The following is a 24,048-nucleotide window of genomic DNA, read 5'->3' as shown; positions in this document are numbered from 1 at the left end:
AAGGATCCAGCCCCAAATGGGAATGGGAGTACAAGCCATCTTCCCTTGGGTAGCCACAAAGCAACAGGAAGGCAGCCAGCTGGTAAGACAGCCAAGAGACTGATAGCAAAGGCAAAGCAGATGGGAAGTGCTCCCCATTTGGCAATGTTGCACCATCACAGTACCATCCCCCAGGGACCAGATACGGGCCCCCACACAGAGACTGATGGGCTGGAGAACCAAGAATCCACCCAGGCACAACCTGAATGGGCCAGAGGTCTGCGCTAGGGCAGTGTGGGGGAGGGAGCTGCACCCTGGGATATGGAATCTGTGCATGAGTCCACCACCACCCCAGTGGGAGAGGGACGGGGATTCCAGCTGTTCCCTCCCCACCTCAGGCCTCTGCCACAAACCCCAAGAGGAGGGAGCTGTGCCATGTCCCTGGGGAGGTAGGGATTCTGCAGGGCCACTGCAATGTTGCAAAGACCCCTCAGAGGTGCTGCTGCTGCTCCCCAGCCAGGATTCAAACTGAGGTCTCTCCTCGCAGTCCACAGCCCCTAACTTCCACCACAGCTTACAAATTTACTTGTGGACACGGGTCAGCTTCCCCCATTACTCCTGGGGATGCACTGCCCCCATCCCAAGGGACAGCCCTGGGGCGGGCTTTGGGCTCAGGGGCAGGTGGCCATTCAGTCCTCAGCTTCTCTATTGGGCTGCCCACAAAGGAGAGGGTCCTGCCCACCTGAACCAGCCAGTTCCCCACCCTGGGACCAGACTGGAGCTGGTACCATCTTGAGGGGCAAGCTCCCGTGTCCCATTCCCGGACAAATCCAGTGTCCCAGTTTACTTAAGGGTCACACAGGTCATTGCTCAGGGAGGCTGAGCTCTTTGTTATCCAGCTTTTAAAATGGTTTCAGAGTAGCAGCCATGTTAGTGTGTATTCGCAAAAAGGAAAAGGAGTACTTGTGGCACCTTAGAGACTAACAAATTTATTTGAGCATAAGCTTTCGTGAGCTACAGCTCACTTCATCGGATGCATTTGGTGGAAAAAAACCCAAATTTTTCCACTGAATGCATCCGATGAAGTGAGCTGTAGCTCATGAAAGCTTATGCTCAAATAAATTTGTTAGTCTCTAAGGTGCCACAAGTACTCCTTTTCTTTTTAGCTTTTAAAATGCAAATAGAGGCCTGGCTGGGGGACCTGGGTGGAATGGGGTGAGGGACTGACCATAGTGGGGGCGAGGGTGTGGCCTTGCTTTGCATGCCCAATAATCAGAATCCCAGACACTGCTCTTTGGGGCTAGGACTGTCTCTCACCATGTGTCTGGGCAGCTCCCAGCATGAGGATGCCCTTAGCTCTGCTGGGGTCTGTGCAATATGGTGGGGTCCCTGATCTCAGTCTGGGTCTTCGCAGCACCTGGCATGACAGGGCCCCTGTCCCAGTCAGGGTCTGCGCAGCACCCGGCCCGACGGGGCCCCAGTCTCGGTCGGGGTCTGCGCACCACCTGGCCCATCGGGGCCTTGATCTTGGTCGGGATCTGCGCAGCACCCGGCCCGCTGGGGCCCTGATCTTGGTCGGGGTCTGCGCAGCACCTGGCATGGCGCGGCTGGTTTGAGCTTCTAGCTGTCACAGAACAAATGGGAAGTGCTCCCTAATAAATGGATAATGCACCCCCCCTCCCCGAAGCATCTCAGGGACTGAGCTCAGGATTCCTGCAGGTAAAAGCAGCTTCCTGTGTCTGAGCTAAAGCTTCCTGTGGCAGCTCCAAGGCTACAGGCCACTCACAAACCTCTTGATGACTCTGACCACTAGGAGGAGCCAGAGAGCCACACACAGGGTTAACGTGGGTCACACCAGTGACAGCAGGAGTCAGTTGTCCCCAAGAACCTCTTATTCCATATCTCCCGCTCCATAGATTTCAAGGCCAGAAGCAACTGTTCAGACCCCTGCATCACCCAGGCTGGCAATGCCCCCCAGCCTCCGAGTGATGGAGAGTCAGCTCTTCCCCCTCCGTTCCAGGCCAAATGTGACCAGCGTCAGCTCCTGGCCCTGGAGTCTGGCTCAGCCTTTGTCTGTGGGATGGAGGAACCCACTGCTCCCAGAAGGGGAGGGGCAGAGTGACTGGGATTGAGCCCCTTTGGGATCCTCCTTCAGAGGAGCTCTTCCAAGGGGCTCCCTGAGTCTCCGGGTGTCCAGACAGGCCTTGTTCTCATGGCTCCTCTCTGACCCACCATGACCCACAACCGGGTGCAGTCTCCTCACTGCAGTATGCAGAGGGGACCTCCCTCTCCCCACTGGTTATACACCCAGGGCTGCCTTAGTCCTCAGCCCCTATGTCCAGCAGGGAGCACCTGGCCAGCTGGTTTCCTCCAGGACTCCTGGGTCCTCGCTAGGGCAGCTGCATCTAGTGAGCTGCCCACGTGAGCCACGTTCACTAGCAGGAGCTGGGCTAACACCGCTGCCCCAGTCTGTGTCTCAGGACCCTTGGGCACTAGACTTAGGGACCCTGAGGAGCTGGGGCACCGGTTCCTGGGGCCAGTCACTGCCCCCATTTCTCCTCACCTGTGGGACTTCCTACAGCAGGAGGCATCGGCTGGAATAACAGCCAGCAGGGGGCACACCCTGGCCCGTGCTGGGGCTAGGTTAGATATTGAGCTGGATGGTGGGGAGACAGGGACCTGCACAGCAGGACAGGGCAGTTGGGTCCATATGTCCATCTGGGGGCAGGCAGTAACAGACACACAGACACGTCCCAGTTTAGTCTTTGTATATAGCTCCCCCCCCAGGTTTTTTGCTGTTTTATTGGTCACTCACACTCAGTCCATGGGCACCCCCGTGCTCCTGCCCCACCCACCACTCTGTCCACAGAGCCATGCCATATCCCCCGGCTCAGGCCACAGGCTTCACCCCACCACACGCAAACGCACACTTCGGCCACAGGCTCCTCCTCCATTTACACTCCTGCCTGGCCCCCGATTCAGTCCACAGCCCCTGCCAGGTACCCCAGGCTCAGTTCATGGGCCCCGCCCCCGCTGAGTCCCTGGGCCCTGCCCCACCTGCTCAGTCCATGTCCCCCTGCTGAGTCCCCAGGCTCAGTCCATGGGGCCCTGGAAGATGAGGCGCATAAATCCCCGCTCGCCTGTGAGCCAGGTGCCACAGAAGGGGCAGGCAGCATGGAAGGCATGGGTGCCATGGGGCAGCGGGATCTGGGCCCAGTACTGCACAGTCTTCTGGGAACAGACGTGGCCGCAGGGGCAGAAGGCGTGGGTGGGCCGGCCTGTGTCCAGGTACAACCCAGCCTCGCAGCCCAGCCAGAGCGGCACGTAGGGTCCAGCTCGGCGGCACATGGGACACTCCCGCTCCAGCCCCCCCTTCTCCTTGCGGAAGCCCCAGTTGTGGTAGCCGTGGACGTGGCCGCAGTTGACGTAGACCCAGGGCTGCTGTTTGTCCACCACGCTGCGCTGGGCCAGGCTGGGGAAGGCCAGCGTGTTGAAGCCCACAGGGCACTGGGGGCGGGCAGCATTGGTCTCCTGGCGCAGCGCCTCCAGCTGCTTGAGGGTGGGCGTCAGCAGCAGCCCTGCTGTGGTCCGCCACAGCAGTGTGGCCCCGCACAGGTCGATGAGCGAGCCGTCCTGCAGCACGTTGGACTCGGTCTGCACCTGCAGGACATGGGAATCGGAGGCGGGGAGCCGGGCGTGTCAGAGCATCAGTTCCAAGGGAGGGGGTTAAGCTGTGGGGGCTGGGGAGGGGAAAGGGGGAAGTCAGGCTGGAGGGGACGGACCAAGGGAGGGAGATACGTGCTCCAGACAGGTGTGTGGAGGGGTCAAGTTGGAGGGGTGTTGGGGGAAGGATCACCAGACTGGGAGTGTGTGGGGGAGAGGGCTCAGGCTAGGGGCCAGGGGGCATGACACATGGGGCTGGGAGGGTTGCTCCTGAGAGGGCAAGAGCACCAGGCCAAAGGCTGGGGGTTTGTTCCAAACTAGGGGCAGCCCTCTGGGCACTGAGTCCTTTCTGGATTGGCAGGGGGGAGGTTCCCCCTATGACCACCATGGGGGCCAGGCCTCCCCCCTGCCAGATCTATAGTCATGTCCCTGTAACCCCCTAGTTGGGTGTGGGGGCACTCCCTGGGCAGGAGGAACCCCCTGGAGGGGTGGGATAGGAGCCCTCCTATGGCAGTGAACAGGGACCCCCAGGAGAGTGTTGGGGGCCCCACATACCAGCTTGCCACAGTGCAGGTTGGAGCTCCCTGGTGCAGTGCAGGGAATGGGGGACCCCCAGGAGGGATGATGTGGGCCCCACGTACCAGCTTGCCCCGCTGCTGCGCGGAGCGACTGTCGCGCAGGGCATACACATTCCCGCACACAGAGATCTCGCGCCACACACCAGGTGCCGAGTCCTCACTGAAGCCCCCCGTGGGGTGCATCACCAGCACCCCATTGGTCGTCAACCCATCCATCAGCCCGTCCGGTGTCCTCCACTTGGCTGCCCTCTCCTGCCAATGAGAGCAGTCAGGGGTCATGGCAACGCATGGGTGGGGGGGGGGGGCTCCTTACAGCTCCTCCCCTGAATCCCTGCATCTGGACCCAGCTCCTTGTTCCCTCCCCAAGAAGGACATCTGCCCCATCCTCCTCCATGCCCCAACACATGCACCCAGCACCCTCCAAGACCCAGAAGCTCCCAGTACTTTCACCAGGGCCCAGTCACCCTGCTACTCATGGGTCCCAACCCCCTGCATTATTCCCAGTGATCCAGGGCAAAGGTGCCACTTACAGTTCATTCCCCAGGGCTTGAACCTTGCTGTCCCCCATGCTTGGACTCCCATCACACCCAGGAGAAGACCCCCAGATCCCTCAGCCACACGGCACCAGCCTGGACCAGAACCCTGCCCAGTGATGACCCATGGCTCCTGCTCCCCCTCCAGGATTCCCTTGGGGTTCACAACCACTGAGGGCAGGGACCTCAGGCACCGGCTTCCCTGAACAAGTGTCCCAAGGACCAGCTGCCCTGGGGTTGGACTGAAGCCAGCACCACCTAGAGGGAAAGGCCCTGTGTCCCATTCCCTGACCCCTGAGCCAGGCAGTGCCCCTGATCTGGGGCCGGATTGCAGCCAGCGCCCCTGAGAAAAGAGCTCCCCTCTCGACACTGTCAGGACTCACTCACTCCAAGGAAGATGTTACGTGAGGAGTCGAAGCCTGCGGCGTAGATCCTGGCGGTGTAGGGAGGGCTGCGCTCACAGATGATGCGGCAGGCATAGCGGGAGATGGTGCTTTGGGCCGACTGCCCCTCACTGGCGCAGCTGCCCCCAGGCGCCGTGTCCGTCACCACAAAGTCAATCATGTTCTCCGTGGAGCGGCCAATCTGTACAGACACTAGTTCTGAGTGACCAGCTTCCTCCTGCCCCCTCCGAGCTGAGAGGCAGCTGCCTCTGGAGTGGGGGCTGTTTATACAGGGACCCCGCATGCAATACTGACATGCAGACACCTCTGGAGTAGGGTGTGGGGGCTGTTTATACAGAGATCCCTCACCCACACTGAGATGCAGCCACCTCTGGGGTCTGGCATGAAGGCTGCACAGCAATTATGACCAAAGGTCTAGGACAGGATGTGAGTGAGAACTGCAGATGGAGGCTTCATGGAGGCAAAATGCGATCCATAGAGTCAGTGTCTGGCTCAAAAGGGCCAGATAAGGGCTCTGATGGGCACAAAGGGGAGGCTCTAGCCAAGTCTTGACTCCCAGCTGTACTGCCTGCTGTTGCCACAAGGGGGCACCCTGATCTCAGCCTGGGTTAAGCAGTGGTGGAAGGGGCAGTGGCTGAGCTAAGATGTCATGGGCAAGAGGCCATTGTGTGTGGTGTGTGGGGGGGAATCCACAGTGCTTGTGGTAGCTCGGCGGTTGCAGTCCCTGGAACTGTCGGTACAGTCATGCGTATATTCCACAACAACGAGTGGCTGGGGACAGCGTGTGGAGATGCTGTGCTGGCCCTTGTTACTGAAGCGCCTGGGAGAGCAGAGGAGCATGACCTGAGCCAGATGGCCCCACCACCCCCATACCCCAGTAATCAACTGGACCGCCCCCTAGGGGAAAGGCCCATACACCATCCTTCTTCCTCTCCCCCCCCCCCGGCGCGTCAGAGCTGGCGCCCCCCAGTGCTGTCTATATGCCGTATCTCCCCTTGGGGGGTCAAAGCAGGCAGCAGCACTGCCTGGGAGCCTGCTGAAGCCATGGCCATGGGGCAGTGGTTGCAGGGGCATGGTTCACCTTGGAGACAAGGGGGGTGGAGATGTGGTGGATCACGTCCGGCTTCACCCCATTGGCCTTCGGCCTCTTGAAGAGTGCGATGCGGCTGCGGCGTCGGCCCTTGTCCCCACTGGCCAGGGAGCCATTGTATCTGTGGGGTGGGAGAAGGTTAGTCCCATACAGACACTGTTCCCCCCCGGCACCACCCTCCCCTCCTGAGCCAGCACAAGGCCCAGCCCCCACCCTGCCAGACACTCAACTCTGGGCCCAGGATGGCAACAAAAGCAAGAAAAAACAGGTGTCACGACAGTGCCGAATCCCTCCCCCGGGGCCAGCACAGCAACACCAATGAGCAAAGAATTCTGGGATAGCCGGGAATGGGTCTGGGAGCCCAGCCCTGCCTACTCTCTGGCTGGCACCTTAGCAGCATACAAAGGGTTAAACAGTATTCTAAGGAAGGCAGCAGTCCCAGCATCACCAAGCACACATGGTGCTGGGTGTTGCACAGACACAGTGAAAAGAAAAGGAGTACTTGTGGCACCTTAGAAACTAACAAATTTATTAGAGCATAAGCTTTCGTGAGCTACAGCTCACTTCATCGGATTGCATCGGATTGTAGCTCACGAAAGCTTATGCTCTAATAAATTTGTTAGTCTCTAAGGTGCAACAAGTACTCCTTTTCTTTTTGCGAATACAGACTAACACGGCTGCTACTCTGAAACCTGTCATTATGCAAGACACAGTGAGGGAGAGTCTCTGCCCCAAAGAGCTCACAGTCTGAATAGCCAAGGAGTGGGAGGGAAACTGAGCTCCAAAAGGGGATGGGACTTGCCCACGGTCAGTGGCAGACCTGCGAATAGAACCCAGGTATCCTGAGTCCTGTCCAGGCAAGGTGCCCACTGCAGTTGGATCTGTGTTACCAGGGAGGGCTCTTGTTCGCCTCATCCCTCCATAATAAACCAGCCCCAGCATCCCCAAGAAACCCTACAATAACAAACCAGTGTGCACACCGAGCACCCTAGAGATGCTACAATAAGCTGGTCTTCACAGCCCCAATGCTCCTAGAGACTCTAGACTAACAAACCAACCTGCATATCCCCAGGGCTCCCCCCATCAGACCTCATCTCTAGTCCCCACTCACCCGAGCACAATGAGCTCTCCATACTTCACAGCCTCTTTGTTCAGCAGGGAGCCCTCTCCAGCAGAGGGGAAGATCCGGGAGCCCTTGGGGCAGGATCGCCGCAGGTCCAGAGACTGGGAGCTGACGGCCTCGGGGCTGCCCTCCAGCACCATCCTGCAAAAAGAGAAGAGGGGGTGAAGGGGAAATTAATGCAATCGGGGCTTAGATCCCATCTCTCTATCTAACCTTCCATTCATCCATCCCCTTAGACCCCCATCTAATTGTTGTTCCAATGGTTAATTACCTTCACAGTTAAAAATCTGCACTTTATTTCTACCCTGAATTTGTCTAGCTTCAACTTCCAGCCCTTGGTTCTTGTTAGATTTTTGGCTGCTAGGTTGAAGAGCTCTCTATTATCACATTGCTGTTCCCCACCTAGGTACTTCTAGACTGGGGTCAAGTCACCCCTTAGCCTTCTCTTTGTTAAGCAAAACAGATTCAGCTTCTGGAGCCACTCACTATGAGGCATGTTTTCCAGCCCTTTATTCCTTCTGGTGGCTCTTCTCTGAGCCCTCTCCAATTTATCAGCATCCCTCTTGCATTGTGGGCACCAGAACTGGCCGCAGGATTCCAGCAGCAGCCGCACCAGCACCACACCCGGAGGTAACAGAACCTCCCTTCTCCTATTTCAGACAGCCCCGTTTACACACCCCAGGATCACCTTAACTCTTTTGAACACAGCGTTGCACTGGGAGCTCATGTTCAGCTGATTATCCACTGTATTTGGATGGGCAGATGGTGTGTGTCTGGGGGGCTGGGGGGAGGAGGAGGAAGTGGGTCCCAGCCACATGGCAGGTAAAGTGTTAACCTCCCCATCCCTTTCTCCTCCCACCTCCCCTATGTCCAACAGGAACACAGAAAGCTGGGTAGCCCAGGACTCTGTCCCCTCCCTTGTCCATCACTGGGCCCAGCTCCCCACCCTGACATTGCCATGACAATGCCCCTACCACTTAACCTCTTGTCACCATGGCAACACTCCTGAGCTTTCCCAACCCAATGTTACTATGGGAACACTCCTGATTTCTGACATCCACTTGTCACCATGGTGACGCTCCGGACCATAACAACCCTATTGTTTCCATGGCAACATTTCTGAACTGGAATCCCTGTCACCACAGTGACATTTTAGATCTTTAATGCCCCTCTTGTTACCAGGAAAATACTTTTCCTTCAGTCAGTCCCCCCTCACTCAGGCGGGGTCAGAGCCAGCCCCCTAGAAGGGAAAGACCCCACATCCTATTCCCCCTCACCAGCTGATCCTGAAGGCCAAAACCCTCCCGGCTCTGAGTTGGCCCTATGGATTGCCATGGGTTGCCCATCTGCAGAGGCCTGTGCAGCCCCCAGATGCTGGCCCTCCGGCCTTCCCCTGCAATGGGATCTATGCCACACAAGGCCAGCTGTGCCAGGCAGTGAAGCATAAGCCAGGCAGGGGAACCTGGGGAAGGGACAAGGATAGCCAGTTTTCTCATCCTCCCAGAGCAGCATAGGACGCAGGAGGGATCGCTGGTCTGTGGGGTTCCCTGGGATGTGGGTAGCTGGGGGACTCATCGGGTACCACAATGCAGGGCCTCCCAACCGTCATCCCAGCCAGCCCAGGGACAGGAGAGGCCCACTGGCTGGGAGGGAAGGCAAGAGTTTACGGACTGGTTTTTTTGGTCTGTACATATCTGTATGGGGGAAGGAAACGTCTGTTTTCTAATATCTCAACTGTAACATCAACCATCCACACACACACCTGACATGACACACAGACACCCCCATCGCCCCACGCAGACACCCCCAGCATCACACACAGACACTCCATCATCATGCACAGACATCCCATCACTACACACAGACACACCTGAAATGACGAAGACACATACCCCTGACACCACACACCTGAAACGGCAGACATAGACACACTTCGCAACACCACCCCCAACACCAGACATACCCATCTCTTACACACACACACACACACACACACGCAGGATAAACATCCTTCGCCCCACCCCTTTGAAAAGCAAGAAGCCAAACAACTCTCACCAAAACAACATAACACAACAATTCCTGGTGTCATCACATCGAGAGACATTCTAACTCAACAACAACACAACCCTATCCCAACACACACACCGGGCTGCAAGGGGCTTCCCACACATGCACAAGGACAACACAACCCCCTTTCCCCAAACACAAACTGGCAGGGCAGGGGCTCTCCTTCCTACCCACCCCCCACACCACCCCCTCCCAACACACACACACACAGAGGGGGCCAGGGCTGCCCTCCCACCCAACACAATTCCCAAACACATACAAATGGCAGGGGATCCCCTTCCAACACAACGCCACCACAACTCCCTCCCAGCACACACAGGGGTGAACAGGCACTTCCCTTCCCACCAACACAACCCACATGGAGGAGAGCAAGGGGCTCCCCTCCCAGGCACCACCCCCCAGCAACACAACCAGCTCCCCAAACACACACAGGCAGCAAGGGGGTGGTGGCTGCTGCAACTGCTGGCAGCAATTGCCCGGGAGCCAGGTGATCCCCGCACCTCCTCCAGCCAGACACAGACAGCAACCCCGATGTGGGTGCGCAGAGAGGATTTTGGTCCCCAAGCCACAGATGGGTGTGTGTCAGGGGTGAGATGGGGGGGCGGGGATCAGGGGCTGGGGATTAAATGACTGGGGGCTGCTGGGAGGCGGGAAGGGGTGTAGCTGTGGAGGTGTCCCTATCTGACCCTTTGGTTTGGATCTAACACAACATTGTGCAAAAGAAACAACCCCGTTTCCTCCAGGGCAAGCAACAAACCCTTGTGTGAGTGAGACAAGGAGGGGAACTGATGGTGCAATCAGATCTCAAGGAGAAAGAGAAAGAGATGGAGTGTATGGGGATAGATAGATAGATAGATAGATAGATAGATAGATAGATAGATAGATAGATGGCTGGGGAGGGAGGGAGGGATGGTTACAGGGCTGGGGAGGGTGGGATGGAGGGATGGTTACAGGACTGTGGAGGGAGGGATTGTTACAGGCTGTGGAGGGAAGGATGGTTATAGAACTGGGGAGGGAGGGATAGACAGATAGATACAGGCTGTGGAGGGAGGGATAGAGGGAGGGTTACAGGGCTGCAGACAGAGAGATTGTTACAGGCTGTGGAGGGAGGGATGGAGGGATGGTTACAGGACTGGGGATGGAGGGATGGTTACAGGCTGGGGAGGGAGGGATGGTTACAAGACTGGGGAGGAAGGGATGGTTACAGGCTGGGGAGGAAGGGATGGAGGGATGGTTACAGGCTGGGGAAGGAGGGATGGTTACAAGACTGGGAAGGGACGGAGGGTTACAGGCTGGGGAGGGAGGGATGGAGGGATGGTTACAGGCTGGGGAAGGAGGAATGGAGGGATGGTTACAGGCTGGGGAAGGAGGGATGGTTACAAGACTGGGAAGGGAGGGAGGGTTACAGGCTGGGGAGGGAGGGATGGAGGGATGGTTACAGGCTGGGGAAGGAGGGATGGTTACAAGACTGGGAAGGGAGGGAGGGTTACAGGCTGGGGAGGGAGGGATGGAGGGATGGTTACAGGCTGGGGAAGGAGGGATGGTTACAAGACTGGGAAGGGAGGGAGGGTTACAAGGCTGCGGAGGGAAGGACAGAGGAGATGCCTCTGGCTGACACTGAGGTTCCCATCTCCAGCCGCCCCTCTGCTTCTGTCTCCCCCCACGTAATCCCCCAGCAGCCCCGACCCGCCGCTTACCCCTCGGCGCGGCCCCAGCTCCCCCGCAGCCTGGCTCAGCAGCCGCCTGCGTCGCGCGGCCAGGATGAATAGCCCCGCATTGCTGCTGTCTCCGCCGGCAGTGCTGGAGCGGAACTGCCCTCCCCCCGGGGCGGGGTGTGAGCGGGGGCGGCCCCGAGACCACCACGGCCACCCCCGCCTCCCCCCCAGCCCATCGCAGGCAGGGATCCCCCAGCCACGCCTGCACCCCCTGCCCGCAGCCGCTGCGTCACTCGTGGGGGGATGGGGCGAGGCGCTTTTATTACTATGCAGGCGCGAGAAGGGATGGAAAAGGCTAGAAGGGGGGGGGGATCGGAGCCGGAGCGGGGGGCTGAGCTGATCGGGGGGAAGCAGAGCCGGATGGAGGCACTGACGCTGGATTAGAGTTGGATCGGGGGGGGGGGCTGAGCTGATTGGGAGGAGGGAAGCTGGAGGGGGTTGGAGCTGTATTGAGGGGACTGAAGCTGAATTAGGGGACTGAGCTGGATGGGGGGAAGCAGAGCTGGAGTGGGGGCAGGGCGCTTTCTGTGGGTTGGGGGGCAGGAGAGTCTGTGCATTGGTCCCCCCTACCTGCTGAGCAGTGATGCTCATGGGGGGAGGAGGGGAGATGGACCCTCCCCCACACACTAGGAACTCCCCTCCGACTTCGATCTGGGTTTCTGCCCTATCTCCACTCTGGGGGCCTGGGGACACATTGAAGGGCCAAAAAGAAAAGGAGTACTTGTGGCACCTTAGAGACTAACAAATTTATTAGAGCATAAGCTTTCGTGAGCTACAGCTCACTTCATCGGATGCAGTGGCCTCTGCAAACTCTTGATTGTGCCTCCAAATTTCCTTGGCCTCCTGTATCCTTCTTTGTCCATTAGGAGGAGGACAGTGAAGGCTGGTTCAGGGGCTAGAACACAAGCCTGGGTTCACTTCCCTTCCACACGAGCCTCCCCTGGTATCCCCTTGGCCAAGTCACTTTTCTGGCTGATGCACAATGGGCCAGATCTATTCTGGGTTGGTTGAATGGTTGGTTCCCCTCCTCCCCCCATCTTCCTCTGAAGCATCAGGGCTCGGCCACAGCTGGAGACTGGACACCAGAAGGAGGGTGAGGAAAGGTGGGTGCTGGGCTCTGAGCCTGTTCACAGAATCTTTCCTCTAGCTGCCAGTCTAGTGCCTGCTGCCCAGATGCTCAGGGTCCAGCTGATCACCGGGCTGGGAAGGAATTTCCCCCAGGTCAGATTGGCAGGGACCTTAGGGGGTTTTCACACACCCTCCCCCCGCAGCATGGGACCTGGGTCACCTACTGAGATCTCCTGGGCACGGCTCACCTCAGCAATTCCTTGCCCCTCCCCCTCCCCCATTATCTGCTGGGGCTCACAACAAGTCAGTCTCTGGAGACTGAAATGCTTTGGTTTAACTAAAGTCTTGGGGCTCAATTGAGGGGGAATGGGGTGAGACGGTCAGGCCTGTGCTAGACAGGAGATCAGGCTGGATGATCTATGGTCCCTTCTGGCCTTAACCACTAGGAAACCAGAGCACCAAGGGGACATCTACACAGCAAGTAGACTCCCACAGGCTGCAGGGCCCTAAACTTGCCATGCAGACATTCTGGCTCCAGCTGGAGCCAGGGGAGCCTCCCCCCTCCTGGGGTCCCAGAGCTTGGGCTCCAGCCCAAACCTGAATGTTTACACTGCAATTCTACATCCCTGCAACCAGATGATGTGGGCCAGGCCTCTATAGTAGGGATCACAGCGCTGCCCTGCCTCCTGTGGGGAAGGGGGACTAGAGAGGTGCTGAGCCCCTGCAGTAATGAGGGCAATCCACACAGTATGACCTCTCCCCCCTTGACCCAGTGACCCCCACTGTGCCCCAAGACACAGACCCCTGTCATGACCTGCCAGGTGTCCTGGTGCTCTTGCTGTGTGTGTGGCTCTAACACAGAGGTTGGCAAACTATGCCCATGAGCCACATCTGGCCCAAGGGACCGTCCTGCCCGGCCCCTGAGCTCCTGGCGGTCAGAGGGCGAGGAACAGGGGGGTTGAATGGGGGCGGCGGTCCCGGGGAGGCAGTCAGGAAGGAGAGGGAGGGTTGGATGGGGTGGGGGGGGTCAGGGGACAGTGGGGGTGGATGGAGCAGAGGTCCCGGGGAGGCAGTCAGGAAGGAGAGGGAGGGTTGGATGGGGTGGTGGCAGGCAGTTAGGGGCAGTGGGTCCAGGGACGGTCAGGGAGAAGGGGTGGTTGGATGGGCCGGGGGGGGCAGTCGGGAAGGAGAGGGAGGGTTGGATGGGGCCACGGGGGGCAGTCAGGAGCGGGGGTCCGAAAGCGGTCAGAGGACCGAGAGCAGGGGGTGTGTGGATGGGGCAGGGGTCCCCACGGGGCCGTCAGGGGGCGAGAAGCGGGCGGGGGGGGAGAAGGTTGGGGCGGGGGCCGGGGCCGGGCCACGCCTAGCTGTTTGCGGAGGCACAGCCTCCCCTAACCGGCCCTCCCTACAATTCAGAAACCCGATGCGGCCCTCAGGCCAAAAGTTGGCCCGCCCCTGCTCCACCAGCAAGGCGATTACTGGAAGCAGCTTTGCCCGCGGAGGCAGAGGCACTGGGCACCCCCAGCCGTGACCCCGCCCCCACCCACTTTTCGGATTCTGCCCAGCAGGGGGCAGCAGCACGTCGCCCACAGACGCACCAGGCCCCCGGCGCGGTCCCAGCCCAGGACGTTACATCAGCGGGGCTGGTTTCCTGCGCTGGGAGCCGGGTCACTGGGCTGGGCCCGCGGTTCCGTGGCTCAGACGGCGCAGGGCAGCGAGAGGCGGAGCCCCCATGGACAGCCAGGGCCGCAGGGTGGTGGTGTGCGACAATGGCACGGGGGTGAGTGTGCAGCCCCGGCCGGCCCCAGCCCTGCGCAGGGGAGGTGGCTGGGGGCAAGGGCGGCCGTGAGCCGGCCCAGCCTCGCTGCCAGCGCGGTGATTTCAGGGGGGATCGGGCCCCGGGAGGAGCAGGGGGGGATCGGGCCTTCCCACTGGCCCCGGCAAGAAGCAATCGGCTTAAAGGGCTCTGCAGCCGCCGGAAGAGCCTCGCCCCGCTCCCCGGGGTGCGGCGCTGGGTCCCCGCTCACTAGTGAGGGAGGTGGAGGAGCAGGTGGGTAACTGTGGGGGCGGTGACTGCCCCCGTTTCGGCTTGGCCGGCAGTTCTGCTGGCCTGGGTGGGGAAGGGGCCCAGCGACTCCTCCAGCATCTCGGCGTTGGCGCTTCCTGCTTGCCCTGGCTCATACACGGGGCCCAGAGAGCGGGGCAGCCTCGGCCGCTGGCACCGGAGCCATTTTTCCATTCTGAGAAAAGTCCATTTCTGTTTCTTCTTTGCATTACGGTGGAAGCTCCACTCCCAGCCTGAAGTCAAGGGCCCTTGTCGTGCCAGACCCATTGACCGAGCTTAGAGCCCCCTAGTGCCCAGTGCTGCCCAGCCACCCAGTGACAGTCCTTGGCTTGCAGAGCTCTCCATCTAAATAGACAAAGGGTGGGAAGAGAAACTGAGGCAGGAAAAGGGGCTTGCTGGAGGTCACACAGCAGCTCAGTGGCAGAGCCAAGAAGAGAACCCAGGAATCTCAGCTGTCAGCCCACCGACTCATCCCCTCTGCTGAATTGGGTTGTGTAGGGGGAACTTTATATATCCAGTATAAGTAAGGCACCTCCATTGGAGAGAGGGCAGCATTAATACTATTAGATAAGGCAGTGGTAAGAGCACATCAGGAGTGCTGGGTGCAGTTCTGGTCACCCCCTTCAGCAGAGAAACTGGCTCCTAGGCTGATCAGAGGAATGGAGAGCCGATCTTAGGGGAGGAGCCTGAAAGAGCAGAGTCTCTTCAGCCTGGCCAGAGAAGGGATCTGATTGCTCCCTCTAAATACATGGGGGAGAACTCCTGAGGGAGAAGAGCTATTGAAGTTTAAGTGGACACAAGAACAAATGGGGTTAAACTGGCCAGGGAATCAGCTGAGGCTAGAAGTGAGAAGGATTGTGCCCCTCAGAGGCAGGAGGATCTGGAACAGCCTCCCCCAGCAGTGGGGGGCAAACACCCCCCTGGAGATGGATGCTCGGGGTGGGGTGGGGGCAGCGATAGACTTGCTAGCCAAGGAGCTCCCTTCCAGTCCTGTAGAAGAGTGGGCTCACCCTCATGCTCCCCTTTGTGGAGAACTGAGGGGTAACAGCTATTTCCTCACTACTTCCCCTGCCCTGGGTCACACCAACCGTGGTGGAGTTCCTCTTCTCACCACTCAGCCGGCTCACACCTCGCTCCTACCCCTTTTGGCTACCAGAAGCTAAAGTAACAGTAGTCCCCATCTTTGCACTGGATCTTTGGCACTCAGCTCCAGGCTCTGTGATCCCTACAGCCCTTCACACCAGCCTCTCTTTCAGTCACCCTTCTCAGAGGCTTCACGCTACCTCTCCCAGGGGCTGGTTGGGGGAGGGTCCAAGCCCACCCTCTATGCTGGGTTCAGTCCAGGGCCCTTAGCAGCCAAGCTCTGTGCCATCAGATGCCTTGTCACTGTCTCCCCGGTCTCTGTCCTTTCTTCAGGCCTCATCCCCAGCTTCCCTCTGGGCTCCGTAACAAGCTCCCAGGGCTTCTCCCAGAGATCTGGGCCCTATCCTTGGGTCAGGTCAGTCACGGGAGCTTGCTTCAATCTTCCCTGCCCCCAATCAGAGCCTTAACATGCCACTTAGGGCTCTCTCTTCTCTCCCCTTCCCCTCACTAGGATGCTGAGTTCTTCCCCCTTCTTTTAGTCCCCCCTGCCACTTCCTCTTTTTATAGCTCCATCCGGCTCCTCCTCAGCTGAGCTTCATCTTCACTGAGGCCTTGGCCCACCTTCCAGGTGCAGCCAGCTGTGTTAATTGGGCTCTCAGGCCCACATTAACCCTTTCATCACCTCTGTGGGGCAGACCCCCACTCCCACAGGCACTTCTCTATCTGTAAAGAAGCCTTTGTGTGTGATATACATTAAAGCGAACATTGTAAGAGTCTTTTCTTCAATATTTCCGAGTGAGAAACTCTTTTTAACCTGCTTCATTGGAGAGCTTTGCCATGAGGTCAAGGCTGAGAGAAGGCAATGCTGGTTCACGCAAGATGTAGTTAGACTGTGGGACTCACTGCCACAGGTTGAAAACTCAGCAAAGTCCAAGAAGGGGTTGCTCATTTTTGTGGAGAAGCAGAATCTGCAGAGTTGGAATTGTTGATGCTGACACAAATCCTGGCAGGGAGATGAAACCTCAAGCTCCAGGGTTTGAGCCAATCTCTACCCATTAGTGAGAGAGCAGGGGGGAGGCTAATCTGGGGAGGATTATTCCCCATTGCCTACTGCAGGAGTTTTACACCTTCACACTGACCAATTCCACAGGCAATGGTCACTGTTAGAGACAGTATTCCAGGCGAGAGGGGCCTTGACTCTGAGCCAGTCTGGCAATTGCCATGTGAGTTCTGCAGGTTAACAGCTATGCTGTGGGTTTGGCAGGGAACTCTGGCACTGCTCGCTGCATCTATCCAAGCGTCTGTCGGAAGTGTCTACAACCTGGCTGTTCTCACCAGGGCTCCGATCTCAGCTCTGTGCAGCACCCAACGCAAGGGGTCCCAATTCAGCCAGGGGGGAGGGGGCTCTGTGCAGCACCTGGCACAATAGGGCCCTGATCTCAGTCAGGGTCTGTACAGTGCCTGGCACGATGGCAGCCCCGCCAACACTTGCTGAGTTGGGGGTTAAAAGGGACACAGGCCTGCATTATGCCAAAGTGGAAGGTAATTTGTAAATGAAACATGAAGCAAAACCCCCTTTGCAGGGAGGACGCCAGGAAAGTTGCCTGTAAAAGGAATCAGAAATGAGATTTCTCTGTAAGGGCTGTTGCTCTAGAGGCTTTGGCCTCACGGAGTCCCTAGCCAGAAGAAGGGGAGATTACCCAGAATTGCAGGGTGCTGCTAGGACCGATAGAGCCAGAGGGGATGTGCCTGTCTCCAGCAGGCTTGGTCTGCTGGTGCCTCTCTGCTGGGGTGAGTGCATGTGTTGTGCTAGCAGAAGCAGGCTCAGCTCTTGCATTTCCTCTTTCTCCACATCCGCTTGCTCGCTGCAGGGTTCACTCTCCCACAGCAGGCAGGGCCAGTCTGCCAGTGCTTTTGCTATGATTGCCCGGGCCTGCTGCTCAACACGAGGCAGAATTAACCTGCAAGCTGTGTCCAGTGGCAGAGGGTTCCACAGGTTAATGGGAGAGAGGAAGGCCTAGTCTGGGAACCAAGGAGCCTTGGGTGAAACTTGCACTGCTCAGAGGGAATAATGGGCCCAATACCCTGGGGGCAGGTGAGAGGATCAGGCCCAGTGCTTTTACACAATCTCTTAATTAACTTGAAGAGCTCGCTGTCATTGGGTGTTCAGGAGGCCAAGCTTGGAGAGGTGGCAGGGCACTGAGATGGGTAATGAGGTCATCCACAGATAGGAACAAAATTAAGCAGCGTGGTTGAGTGGGGGTGGAACTGGGACTCTACTTGTAGCTATGCCACCATCTTCCTGTGTGACCTTGGGTGGGACCTTTCCCATCATTGGACCTCAGTTTCCCCTCCCACCCCTTGTTTGTTCAGACGGAGCTCTTCAGGGCAGGGACTGTCTCTCACTGTATGTCTAGGTAGTGCCTGGCATAATGGGGGCCCTGCTCTCATACTGCTACTCTGACTTCTAAAGCATAGAACACAGTGAGCGCCCCTAAAGGACTCTCACACTATTTAAAGGGATATTATCTTAGTCCGTTACAGCAGGGGTTCTCAACCTTTTTCTTTTGGAGGCCCCCCCAGAATGCTATAAAAGCTCCACGGTGCTCCTGGACCACAACAACTGTTTTTCTGCAGGGCTGGCGTTAAGGGGTAGCAAGCAGGACAATTGCCTGGGGCTCCACTCTACAGGGGGCACCGCAAAACTAAGTTGCTCAGATTTTGGCTTCGGTCCCAGGTGGTGGGGCTCTGGGCCCCAGGCTGCAGTCCCATGCAGCAGGGTTTCGGCTTTCTGCCCTGGGCCCTAGTGAGTCTAATGCCGGCTCTGCTTGGCAGACCCCCCCGAAACCTGCTCACGGCCCCGCAGGGGACCCTGGACCCCTGGTTGAGAACAGCTGCTTTACAGGGCCTCTAGGCACTACCCTAATATTCCTAATAGCAGGGTATCCACATCTCCCTGCATGAGGGTACTGATGGAGCCTCTCCCTTTCCATGGCTGGGGTGCGGTTAGGAGAGGCAGGGGAGCGAGGGAGTGGTGAGTGTCTACAAAAGCAGAAATGTTACTTCCTCTAGGCTCTGCGCCCAGGGTTGCTTCCCTCCATGGCTGGGGAGGGAGGTGGGGCTAGTGGCCCTGTATACACATAGCACCTCCTGCTACCGCTTGGTGTGCAGACAGGGAAGGTCAGGCCAGCCCAGGGGGCATTGGACACAGTTCTTTGCAGCAATTTGGCTCCTTCCCCCCAGGGCAGGGGTGTCTGTGGCTCAGGGCTGGGCCAAGAGGATTTGGGGCTGAGGGGAGAAATTCTGTAGGGATTTAAAGGGTGATACTTCCAGTATCCTTCTGCTCCTCACCCCGGATCATCCTGGTGGGCCCAACTAGCCTGGGGTCCCCCCCACCTCGGAACAAAGATAACTGGGTCCCTCTAGGTGTTCTGAGGGTAACAGGAGTAGCCAAGTGGCGCCAGCATGTCTCCCCGGTGCCCCTAAGCCAGCTGGAGGGAGGAATGGGGCAGGTTTCCCCCTAGCCTGGCCTGGTCCCCAGGTCGGGGAGGCCTTGTGTGGCTGGGTGGGCGGAGACTCGGAGAGGTTTTCACCTGGTTCATTTCCCTCTCTCTGTCTCCCCAGTTCGTTAAGTGTGGCTTTGCCGGCTCCAACTTCCCTGAGCACATCTTCCCCGCACTGGTTGGGCGCCCCATCATCCGCTCCACCGCTCGTGTGGGCAACATTGAGATCAAGGTCAGGCTCTGGCAGGGGGGGCATGTCCCACAGGGGTCAGGTAAGGGGAGGGGGGCTTTGAAGGGGAGACTTCCCTTGGGGGGAGGGGCTCCTTAGGGGTCTGGGGCAGAGAGGCCCTGGCCTCCCGTGGTGGCTTAGCCAAAGTGCTGGTGTCTCAAATCTCCTCCCTGCCCCCCCCCGGCCCCAGGACCTGATGGTAGGGGATGAGGCCAGCGAGCTGCGCTCCATGCTGGAGGTGAACTACCCCATGGAGAACGGCATTGTGCGCAATTGGGACGACATGAAGTACCTGTGGGACTACACCTTCGGGCCCGAGAAACTCAACGTCGACCCCCGCAGCTGTAAGATCCTGCTCACCGAGCCCCCCATGAACCCCACCAAGAACCGCGAGAAGATCATCGAGGTCAGGCTGGGCTGTGGGACTGAGAGACTGGGGGGGAGGGGGCTGTGGGGCGGGATTGAGGGGCACTGGCAGAGCTTGAGGGACATCAGGCGGGGGGGGAGCCCAGGGCTGGGATAGCACGGGCAGGAGGTTGGGGCTGAAGGGCAGCAGCGGGGCTGTGCCCATGGCTTCTCCTCTCCCCCCCAGGTGATGTTCGAGACGTACCAGTTCGAAGGCGTGTATATCGCCATTCAGGCCGTGCTGACTCTCTACGCCCAGGGTGAGGGGCGCTGGGGCCGGAGCATGGGTGGGGGCGTGAAGGGGGATGGAAGGGGCGGAGCAGGTGAGGTATGGGAGGGCCAGAGGGGGAGGGTGCGAGAGGTCTGGGGGGAGGAGAGGTGAGGGCAGAGTCAGGGGCAGTAGAGGGAATTCAGGGGAATGTGTTACTGTGGTGAAATCTATCCTGCTGTATGGCAGGTGAGTGAACCTGTCACCCAGGGTGCTGGCCTGGGAAACTCACTGTCACTGGATGTCCTGGAGGCTGAGAGGGGAGCAGGGTTTGGGGAGGGAAGTGCAGGGAATGACCAGGGGAGCACTGCTTTGGGAGGGCGGGCAAGGGAGACGTCCCCTCTGGGCATGTTATTTCCTGTTTTGCCACAAAGGGGCCATTGTCACCTTTCCCGGACGTGGCCAGTTCTGGTGCCTTTGGAGGTGGGATACCAGGGTAGATGGGCGTATTGCCTCTCAGCACAGTAACCTCCCTCTCCCATTTCAGGCCTGCTGACTGGGGTGGTGGTGGACTCTGGGGACGGTGTGACCCACATCTGCCCTGTCTATGAGGGCTTCTCCCTGCCCCACCTCACCCGGCGGTTGGACATCGCGGGACGGGACATCACCCGCTACCTCATCAAGGTGAGAGCCGGGTGAGGGTGTGTCATAGATTTGGTAGCCGCCCGTTGGACTGCTGTGAGGGGAGTCCACGCCTCGGGGTCCCTGGATGTCTTAAGCCTCCCGGAACCTAAATGGAGTCCAGCCCCTGTCCTGAGGTGTGTGCTTTCTGGGTTCAGCTCGGCTCCCCCAGGAGCCCCGCGGCAGCTGTGAAGCAGATATCGCACCCGGACCCCGCCCCAAGACTCACCGGTTGCCCTTGTACCTCATCCCATGCAGCAGAGAGAGCTCAGATCCTGCAGCCCGACCTCCTGCCTGAAGCGCCTGCCGCTAGCTCCCCTTCCCTGGGGAGGCCTCCACCCAGCTGGGCTCAGGCAGGGCCCCTGCCTCAAGGCTCCTCTGTCGAAAATGGCCCAAACCTCCCAAGAGCTCAGCTCCTCCCCTTTATAACCGTCCAGCCTCCTCCTTTCCCACCGGCCTTCGGACTCTCTGCCCAGCATGGGCGCGAGCAGGGCGTTGGGCAGGCGAAAGGCTGCACCTCGGAGGGAGGGTCCCGCATGGGAGGAAGCCAGGCAGCCAGTTCCTGCTCCCACTCGGAGTGCCTAGATCGTACCCACGCCTTCCCCAGATCCTCACAGGGGGCCAGAGTGAGGGGCGGGACCTCTATGGGAGGGGGAGGGGCCCCAGCAGCTCCTGTTACTATAGTCTCCCCTTCTGGCAGCTGCTGGTACTGCAGGTTCCCTCCATGACTCTGTCTCCCTCTCCTGGCAGCTCCTGTTGTTGCGGGGTTACGCCTTTAACCACTCTGCTGATTTCGAGACGGTGCGGATGATGAAGGAGAAGCTCTGCTACGTGGGATACAACATTGAGCAGGAGCAGAAGCTGGCTCAGGAGACCACAGTGCTGGTGGAGTCCTACATGGTGAGGGAGTGGCTGGGGGTGTGTCTCTGCTTGGTGGATGAGTGGGTCACTCCTGCTCCATTGAGAGACCCTGGCTGGGATGGTGGGGATCTTAGCGCAGTGGGCTGGGAGTTAACACCCCATTAGGATGCCTGGGGTGATTCTCCCCCTTGGAGCAATCAGCTCAGGCTCTCTGCAGACTCGGGCAGTGTTGCTGACAGCCTCTCCCTCTGCTCCCCACAGCTGCCCGATGGGCGTGTGATCAAGGTGGGGGGTGAGCGGTTTGAGGCGCCCGAGGCCTTATTCCAGCCCCACCTCATCAATGTGGAGGGTGTGGGTGTAGCTGAGCTGCTATTCAACACCATCCAGGCAGCTGATATCGACACCAGGTGAGCAAGGGGGTGGGAAGTGGAGCCTGGAGCCCCCTCTCCTGACACTGGGCCGCAGGCAGGGAGGCCTGCAGGCCTAGGAGGCAAAACCATTGGTGGGGATTTTTTGTGTGTGAGAACTAGTAGGGGAGGTGATTGTTGGTGGATTCCAGGTGGCCGATTGGAAGGGGGTTGCTGGGGAGATCCTAGGGTGTTGGGAGGTGAGTGGAGGCAATTACTGGGGTAAGTCTGTTTGGGGGGATCCTGGGGGAAGTTGTTTGGGGGTTGAGTGGGGGGTTGGGAGGGTGAGTGGGGATCCTAGGGGTGCAGTGGGGCTGAGCCCCAAGGACCCCTCCCACGGGGTGTTGTCTGTCTCACTCCATCCCTCTCCCCAGGGCAGAGTTCTACAAGCACATTGTGCTGTCAGGCGGCTCCACCATGTACCCGGGCCTGCCCTCTCGGCTGGAGCGTGAGATCAAACAGCTCTACCTGGAGCGGGTGCTCAAGGGCGACGTGGAGAAGCTGTCGGTGAGTGGGCACCACGTGGGGTTCATGGGCGCTGCCCCACTGGACCCTAGCTCCGTTGCAATGGGTCTGGGGCCTACAGTCCCCTCCCTCGGTGGGACAAGCCAGCTTAGTTCCCCAGTGCCACCCACAATCCATTGCAGCTGACCTGCGTGTGGGGCCAAGGAGACCCCTGCCATGTGAGGCCAAGGAGGCCCCTGCCATGTGAGGGGGATTTCCCCAGGGGTGATGCAGGGGTTCAGAACAGGCCTTCTGGCCTTAAAATCCAGGAGTGAAATCCTGATCCCATTGACCCTGTGATTGGGACCAGTCACACTCCTCCCATAGCTGAGGGGGCGGAGGCTCTTCTCCTGGCTCTGGGTTTGAATCCTGGGGATCCCGTTTTCAATAAATGGTCTTCTCTCCCCCTGCAGAAATTCAAGATCCGGATTGAGGACCCACCACGGCGGAAGCACATGGTGTTCCTGGGGGGTGCCGTGTTGGCTGACATCATGAAGGACAAGGATACCTTCTGGCTGCAGCGAGCCGAGTACCTGGAAAAGGGGACTCGCATCCTGGAGAAGCTGGGGGTCACTGTGAGATAGGGACACCCTGTCTCACCCCCTCCCCACTAGCTCAGCTGCCTCATCTCTTCAATAACCCTTTCCTCCCTGTCAGTATCGCCTTGATTCTGCCTTTCTCGCAGGCCGACCAATCACAGGGCTTCTTTTGGGAACCTTTTTTCCGGGGATTATTCCGGGGAAATAATCATAGTGCCAGGGGGTTGGGTCTGGGTGGGGTGGGGAGAGGGAGGGTGTGCCTCTCTCATAGGCCCAGGGCATTCTCCATCCCAATCCCTGGGCTCTGCCCTGGCCACATCAGTGATGTCTCCCTTCCCCCTAGGGGCCAAGTGGGCCCCTGCAGCAGCCTGGGGTTTAGACAAGGCTGTTTTGGGCTGGATCTCAGGGAGATGCCCCTGCTGGGGAGGGGTCAGTAAGGCCAGGGAGCCCCCCCCCCAAGTCTGGCTAACACCCTGGGGAATGTGCTGTAGGGACTGGAGGAGGGGCTAGCTGGGGCCCCCCATCCCTGTGGGATTGGCCCTTGGGAAGCAAATAAGGGGGTGTTGGGGAGGAATAAAGGGATCAATGACACCCCCAGCATCAGTGACACAACAAACTGGATTGGGGTGGGGCCCCAACTAGCTCTACCCTTTCCCAAGCGTATGGCTGGCCTTAAAGGGTTATTCACAAGCTTTGCAGGAGCCTGATTGCATGGGTGGGGTGGAAGAACTTCTTTCCATGCCCCCCTCTCTCCACACTGCAATGCTGGGGTGCAGACATGGGGGGAGTGTTTGCTGGGCCTGGGGCAGGATTCCCAAGCGACGCATTCTCTGTATTGAACATGGTGGAGGAAAATCACCCCCGCACACACAGAAACCTGTAAAGGGGTTTTTTACCCTGATTTTTAAATTGTTTTTGCTTCTTAATGTCTCTCTGTCTCCTGTCTCTGCTGGGGAGGGAGGGGTGAGAAGAAGTGTCTGTCCTAACTCTGGTTCAACCACAGGCTGGCTTAGGGGAGTGAGATATGGGGCCTTTCCCCTCTATGGGGTGCTGGTCCCTGTTCTGTGTCCCATGAGTGGATTGACTTGGTGGGGGGGCCTAGCCCAGCTCCTAGTGAATCTGGCCTCCCTGTGGGATCTGCCCCCATTCTTAGTGGCAGGAGTCAGGCCTTGGGGTGGCTCCCCTGCTCCCTCCATACACATAAGGGGAGATGCTCTGGGCTGGGGGGAGCTGTGATGACAGAATCCCTAGGGCTGCCAGGCATGGGGCATGAAACCATGTCCAGGTCTGGAACTCTGAGCCCGCCATGATTGTTTCCCGGCCAAGGGGACCTCAGCTCTCCC

The 24,048-nt window shown here is 58.8% G+C and overlaps 2 protein-coding genes across 2 annotated transcripts; one reads left to right on the top strand and one right to left on the bottom strand.

The window, feature by feature from the left end:
- Positions 1–2,746: 2,746 nt before the first annotated feature.
- Positions 2,747–11,368, bottom strand: PELI3 (pellino E3 ubiquitin protein ligase family member 3). Its single transcript, XM_043519538.1, has 7 exons — positions 11,135–11,368; positions 7,359–7,511; positions 6,235–6,368; positions 5,889–5,972; positions 5,141–5,349; positions 4,284–4,472; positions 2,747–3,639 (listed from the first exon to the last, which is right to left on the bottom strand). Exons 2-7 carry the CDS (start codon positions 7,508–7,510, stop codon positions 3,073–3,075), a joined length of 1,335 nt encoding a protein of 444 aa, XP_043375473.1. The 5' UTR covers position 7,511; positions 11,135–11,368; the 3' UTR covers positions 2,747–3,072.
- Positions 11,369–13,757: 2,389 nt separating this feature from the next.
- Positions 13,758–23,631, top strand: LOC119859321 (actin-related protein 2-B-like). The gene is made up of 9 exons (XM_038411274.2): positions 13,758–14,000; positions 18,993–19,103; positions 19,291–19,506; positions 19,693–19,765; positions 20,261–20,397; positions 21,145–21,294; positions 21,517–21,662; positions 22,037–22,169; positions 22,580–23,631. The coding sequence occupies exons 1-9, from the start codon at positions 13,953–13,955 to the stop codon at positions 22,748–22,750; spliced, it is 1,185 nt and encodes a 394-aa protein (XP_038267202.1). The 5' UTR covers positions 13,758–13,952; the 3' UTR covers positions 22,751–23,631.
- Positions 23,632–24,048: the final 417 nt, after the last annotated feature.

Source organism: Dermochelys coriacea, chromosome 7 (assembly GCF_009764565.3).
Source record: "Dermochelys coriacea isolate rDerCor1 chromosome 7, rDerCor1.pri.v4, whole genome shotgun sequence".
Lineage (NCBI taxonomy): Eukaryota > Metazoa > Chordata > Testudines > Dermochelyidae > Dermochelys > Dermochelys coriacea.
Note: the sequence above shows the minus strand (reverse complement) of the source record. Positions and strands in the feature narration are given on the sequence as shown.

What these genes read in the sequence shown, in the direction of transcription:
- PELI3 (XM_043519538.1), bottom strand. Translation starts at nt 7,510, where the DNA reads ATGGTGCTGGAGGGCAGCCCCGAGGCCGTCAGCTCCCAGTCTCTGGAC. An exon ending in TACGCATGACTGTACCGACA is followed by an intron (nt 5,350 to 5,888) that starts GTTCCAGGGACT and finishes ACTCAGAACTAG; the next exon opens with TGTCTGTACAGATTGGCCGC. An exon ending in CGCAGCAGCGGGGCAAGCTG is followed by an intron (nt 3,640 to 4,283) that starts GTACGTGGGGCC and finishes CATGTCCTGCAG; the next exon opens with GTGCAGACCGAGTCCAACGT.
- LOC119859321 (XM_038411274.2), top strand. Translation starts at nt 13,953, where the DNA reads ATGGACAGCCAGGGCCGCAGGGTGGTGGTGTGCGACAATGGCACGGGG. An exon ending in GCTGACTCTCTACGCCCAGG is followed by an intron (nt 19,766 to 20,260) that starts GTGAGGGGCGCT and finishes CTCCCATTTCAG; the next exon opens with GCCTGCTGACTGGGGTGGTG. An exon ending in TGCTGGTGGAGTCCTACATG is followed by an intron (nt 21,295 to 21,516) that starts GTGAGGGAGTGG and finishes TGCTCCCCACAG; the next exon opens with CTGCCCGATGGGCGTGTGAT.